The sequence below is a fragment of the Drosophila simulans genome, chromosome X, assembly GCF_016746395.2.
Source record: "Drosophila simulans strain w501 chromosome X, Prin_Dsim_3.1, whole genome shotgun sequence".
Lineage (NCBI taxonomy): Eukaryota > Metazoa > Arthropoda > Insecta > Diptera > Drosophilidae > Drosophila > Drosophila simulans.
This window is the reverse complement of record NC_052525.2, coordinates 322378-328087: the sequence shown is the minus strand read 5'-3', so window position 1 is coordinate 328087 and position 5710 is coordinate 322378. Positions and strand designations below refer to the sequence as shown.

At 40.9% G+C, this 5710-nt stretch overlaps 1 protein-coding gene across 1 annotated transcript; it reads right to left on the bottom strand.

Moving 5' to 3' along the window:
- Positions 1-509: 509 nt before the first annotated feature.
- On the bottom strand, positions 510-3071 carry LOC6724770 (achaete-scute complex protein T8). Its single transcript, XM_016173245.3, has one exon. The coding sequence runs from the start codon at positions 2774-2776 to the stop codon at positions 1316-1318; it is 1461 nt and encodes a 486-aa protein (XP_016037529.1). The 5' UTR covers positions 2777-3071; the 3' UTR covers positions 510-1315.
- Positions 3072-5710: the final 2639 nt, after the last annotated feature.

The following is a 5710-nucleotide window of genomic DNA, read 5'->3' as shown; positions in this document are numbered from 1 at the left end:
TTTCATTAAAAATTGTGAATATTTTCCAAATGTTAATGACAAGGTTTTAAAATAACTTCAAGTTTGTAGCCGCTATTGGAATTTCAAGCTGTTTTGGTTTTTCACTTCTCGACATTTATGAGGACAGACAGATTCTGTTTTTAAAGGCAATTTGCTTGATTTGCGGTTGCCGGCTAAGTCCCAAATATAAGTTCACCACAAAACCGTTTTCTTTCCATTTCCCTCAAATTTATTTTGGTTCGTTTTTAATTACTTGTGTCATTATGAATCGAGGCACATGTTTCGAAAGGAACCGTTCAAAAAAATCCGAATACTCTCCGCCTATTTTCCAATTTTCAGGTCCCAAGTGTAATTCTGTCAGAGAACGAACCCTTTTTGAATATCAAGGCAATAAACAACCGGAGATGTACTAACACTCTCTAAAATATAAAAACATCTTTTTATCTTAAAATGTAGTACTAATTATAAATTGTCTTATTTTTTATTTCTGTTGAGATATAAAACCACTGAAGTTTTTAGAAATGTTCATATTTATTTGCATTTATTTAAAAGCATATATTATCTGCTTGTCATTTTAACGTTTCTACATTTAAATCTATAAAAAAAATATGGTTATAGAAATACATAATTTTTTTTTAAATACTAGACACTATGTTAGTCCGGCTCAACATTAAGCCGTTTATCAGGATAACTATTTTGTGGTTGGGTCTTACAAGGTTATTTCGATTTGGTTTATATCACTAGTTGACTTTGAATATGTAGTGTTCATACATTCAGTTTGTCACACTCTTGCAGAAGATATTATAATATGTCTAAAGGTAGCAGTGCAGCAATATTCATGATCACCGGCATGTCTGGTGATGTAAAAAGTTACTCGGGCAGGATCGATCAACAATATCAGAAAAATGCAATATTAGTATTCGGACTAGCAGTCATACGTACAAGTTACATAGCAAGAGTCAGAAATGTACATATATTTTAAAGAATTGGGAGAATATACAAAACTTGTTGAAATCGGACGATTATATCTTATAGCTGCATATAAATGTGTTAAACTTCATCGAAATTGTGCGAACTTTCATATTAAATACATGGTTTTAACAGCAAAGGTATATAAGCTTCGGCTGGCCGAAGTTATCTTCCTTTATCGGCTTAAATTGATATTTACACAATGACTCAGTCACGGCTTGATTAAAAAAAACTTTAGATAGAATGGCCTGCCACAGACTTCTGCTGTGAGGATTTAAAATCATTTAAAAAGTATGCCAAAAAAAGTAATTGACTTTTCAGAGATGCGTGATGTGCAGAAATTCGGCTAAACGGACAGATTGGTGCATGCACCATTAGATTTAGGTGCATGTGCCTCCCACCAGTCAATGGCATCGATCATGCTCTCGTCCGATAGGCAGCCAGCGGTTGTGTTGTTGGGCTGGTCTTGCTGCAAAATATCGCTGAATTCCTTTTTGAATCCGGGAAGGACTACGTTGTCGTAGAAGCTCACGGGCTCCTGGTCGTAGAACGCGGGTAAAATAGGCGACGATCCCAGGTTCTGAACTTGCGGCTGCTGCTGCGGGGAAGTCTGTGCGTTGCTGCCGCTGCTAATGTTGGTGCTGGCGTATTCCTGTTTGATTACTTGCTGTTGTAGCGGTGTGGCACACGTCTGTGTCTGTAACAGCAATTCAGTCGAGGCGACAGGTGAAACTGGAGAAGAGCAGGGACTTCTTACCACCTTTTGTGGCACGGGCGATCGCGATAACTGGCCCGAAGCAGCTGTTTCTTCAAGTTTCTGCTCGTGACTCAAATCGCCCAATAAGTCAGCCGTCAGCAGTTGGTAGGTGTTGGTTCCTGGTATTCTGATGTATTGCAACCCATTCAATGTAGTCAAACTAGGCAGGAGATCACTGGCTTGCGGAGGGTTTGGCATATCCTCGGATAAAGTTTGCTGGACAGACTGTTGCTCCTCCATTTCGTAGTTGCTCAGCGAGTCGTCGAAATGTTCATCCAGACAATCGAATTCGTCCTTAATAAACATAAAGCTATCATCGCCGGAACCAGAACTATTCCCCTGACTGTTAAGAGGTGGAAAATCGAATCCCAGCAGTTTTTCCAAACTTCTTATGTACTCCACGGCCATGCGGAGGGTCTCCACTTTGGATAGCTTCTTGCTTGCCCCTCTACCCGCCCCCTGGGCCTCAAAAGCCTCAGATACTTCTTCCGGAATCTTCTCCCGGAGTAAAGCAAATCCATTATTAACCTGCTTCACGCGATTTCTTTCCCTAGCGTTTCTACGGGCAACGGCTTGTGGCAAAGGCAAACCCTTTCTTCCAGGAGTTCCAAAACTCTGATCGCCTTGGCTTTTATTAGGGTGGCATATAGTTCCTGCTTTTGGGGGCCTTTCAACCGCCAACTTCTTGTTGGTCTTGCATTTTTTAGCAGGCACTGATGTTTTACTAAGCTGTTGATTCTGCTGGTTCTGCTGGTTCTGCTTTTGGGATTCTCCCAGGGGCCTCTTCCGTTGGCTGGGTATGGGTGTGGTGTTAGTTGTGCTGGCTGCGGCACTTTGAACAGCGCCCAGCATGCCAAAGTCCCGGATCTTTCGAATTATGGTATTCTGATTGGCTATATGCTGTTGCAAGGCGTTGGCGCCACTCTCACTTAAAACATTGTGAACGGTGATCTTTCCAAACGGTTTCAACGTGGTTTTTATTCCTGGATTGGGGTTTTCCTTGGGGTTTTCTTTTGGAGGAGGTGATGGGCTGAAGCTTAAGGCGGCCATAATTAAGTTTTTTAATTCGTGGCTTTTTGTGGGCGGGAGAAAAACTGGTGGCGAATGCGGGTGTACTTTTAGCACGGTAGTCCTTCTTGAGTGAATGTTAACTGGTGACTGATGTAATATGGTTTCCGTGTCCTTGCATCAGGACAGCTGCTGGCGCTCTGTGTCGCGTGCCCCTAAACTCCGAACTCAAACTAAAACGCAAACCCAACGGAAGTGACTTCGTTGACTGACAAACACAACACAGAGCACACACATACAGAACAGAAGGCATTTGAGGTCCTGCGTATCCCTTATGTAAAGGGCCTGACTTTTCATCCCCTAGACTGGGTGTCCCTTCTCGATCGCTCACACATACACCTTTATCATATATACTATATAGAGTACGGCTTTTGGGAAAACTAACATCTGATCAACTCGAGCCAAAAAGTCCACCTGGTTCAAGGGTGGATTTCGCCACGCTCTCTCTCATTATTTATCGGCAGCAAAAACATTATGCTTATATACCGCCCCTATAAATATATGGACATTATAATAACCATATATGTATGTATATAATAAAAAGTATATTCCCTAAGGAGCTTTTTCAGCCCTGGTTTTCAAGGTATGCCCTACCACTTAGGAATCTGCAGAAGATCCTAATAGATCACCTTAGACCTCCTATATTCGTCATGCATAACGCAGAAATGCATCAAATCTTTATTTTCAGCTTATAGCTAAAACCAAGGACTGGTTTCTTCTTCATTCGAAAACTGTCTCGGGATCACCTATAGTTGACTTTTTCAAAAACCTTTACTGGTTAATATAAATTTACCAGCACTGGCATTGGCAAAATCCTTTTCCTATTGCAAAGCTAATAAACAGCAATTGTATACAGCGAAAGTAATGTCCTGGGTAATTCACAGGGCTACAATTTATGTTTGAAATTGACAAGAAGCCAGAGAGCCAATTTAAATCCTTTAAGGGGTGAAAAATCACCCATCCTTCTCTACATTCTTGTTTTTTCTTCGTCGGGCAAAAAATATCTAGCAATTAGTCTGGTGGGAAAATAATTTTACCAGTACTTTAGTTTTATAATCTATTCCTTTTTTTGGAGCTTAGGTATATCTGCGCAAACAAGTTTTCGTGTGCTACAATAAACTTTTTTGATCCTTCCTCTCAGGTAGTTTCCAACAGACCTGAGTAAATAGAGGAGTATACATATGTGTGTGTGTGTTGTACTTGCTGCACAATTTATAAACTTGAGTTCACTTGAAAGGTTCAAGGAAAAGGACTTGAGCGCAGGATAACCGGCGGGGAGAAGAAACTTGCGACGACCGTCTACCGGTTTTCGATCCAGGATGCCAAGTCCTCATTCCTCATTATGCAGACGAGCTCTCAAAGAAAAAGGAGTCAACGCTTGTGCGTACTGAGGAGCATTTGAGTACTGGGAAGTACCGCTCGGCGTCCTTTGTTGTCCTAGAGGATTTGACTCGGTTGCGTCCCACTTTGACGACGCATCGCAGCACTCATCTCAAGGAACGGCTCCTTGCCCCAGCCACGCCTTTCGTCCACTGCAAGAAAATAGTTCATAATTAAATCAGCCATATATAAAAGTAGCAGTTCCAAATTATTACACGTAAACAATTTTAAAAATTTTTTCTAAAAACTATTCTTTGATTAAGTGATCTTGCATAACCCCCAAGACGCGGCATATCTTTTCCAAATTACTCCCACGTTCTTAAAAATAGAATTCTGGGTTGTAGTCCTGTCACTCTTGATTTTTTAAAAATATTTTTTTTTGGCTGTTATCTTTGGCGGCTCGAAATGTTCCAATCTAGGCAAATACAATTTATGAATGGTTTCTGGTTTCTGGTTTATTTGCATTTTAAAAACGCATTGATTTCAATGGGAAAATATCTTTAGACGAAAGAAACGCCAAATGGTAATGAAACAGATGAGCAAACGGAATTGACGCTAGCGTGGAAACATACTGGGTCCTCCAGGATCAACAGAAATCTGAAGTCGTTCTATTTGGCTTGACCCTCCAAAAACGTAAATCAATCTGACAACGCATTCAAGTCGCTTTGATTTTCAAAATTTAAGTTCCCTCTTCTTTTTCCAGTTTGTAACCGGAGAAAGGCGCCGGATGAATATGTCCTGGGCCCATATTCTGTGTGTACTCGTCGTTGACTCAAGTGGATCCTTTAGGATGCTTCATCATTTAGCATCTGTGCACAGTTGTTCGTTCATAAATTGTTTTACCGCTTCTAGTTTTTTTTTTATATTATTATTTCGTCTTTCGAGTTATGAGTGTTGAAAACTTGATGGAACGGAAGTCTTTCCGTGGAAGTCCTTGAAATAACTTTGGAGTCGAGCACAAGGGAAAAGTGAAAGGACCCCAGCCGAGAACTACACAAAAGGACTCGCTCTACGGGTAAACACCATTTTTGGGACACTGTTAACGAAATGTTTCTGACGATACCTCCTGATTATTGCATATTCCCCCCATCGGATCGTGAAAGAGTTACTGGTGTACAGATTTGTAACTCCTTCTAACTATAAACTAAATTCAAATAAGCCAAAAAAATTGAGGGAAAAAGGTACTGCCGAATCTTTTCTCCTATTTATTTAGGGGCAAACTGTGTCCTGTCCTTGCAGCAAAAGCGAGCCAGTTGTAATGCCGCTTTGAAATGAATGGGGAAATAGCGAGTTTCCATTTAAAGTCTGCATTCGACTTTAAAGTGAAACTCACAATTCACGCTGATCGGAGTGGTAAATTGTTTTCAGATCGCGCACGTGCCTTGTGCTCTACATTCGTGCGAGTGAGTGTCTGTGTGACTGTGCCTCTTCTACCTGAGATCCTACACGGAAAAAAACCATCTTGAAATAAATGTGGTGAATCATGCCACAATTATATGCGCATTCCATCGTCGTGTCTTTTGTAGCCGGATTGAG

What these genes read in the sequence shown, in the direction of transcription:
- LOC6724770 (XM_016173245.3), bottom strand. Translation starts at nt 2,776, where the DNA reads ATGGCCGCCTTAAGCTTCAGCCCATCACCTCCTCCAAAAGAAAACCCC.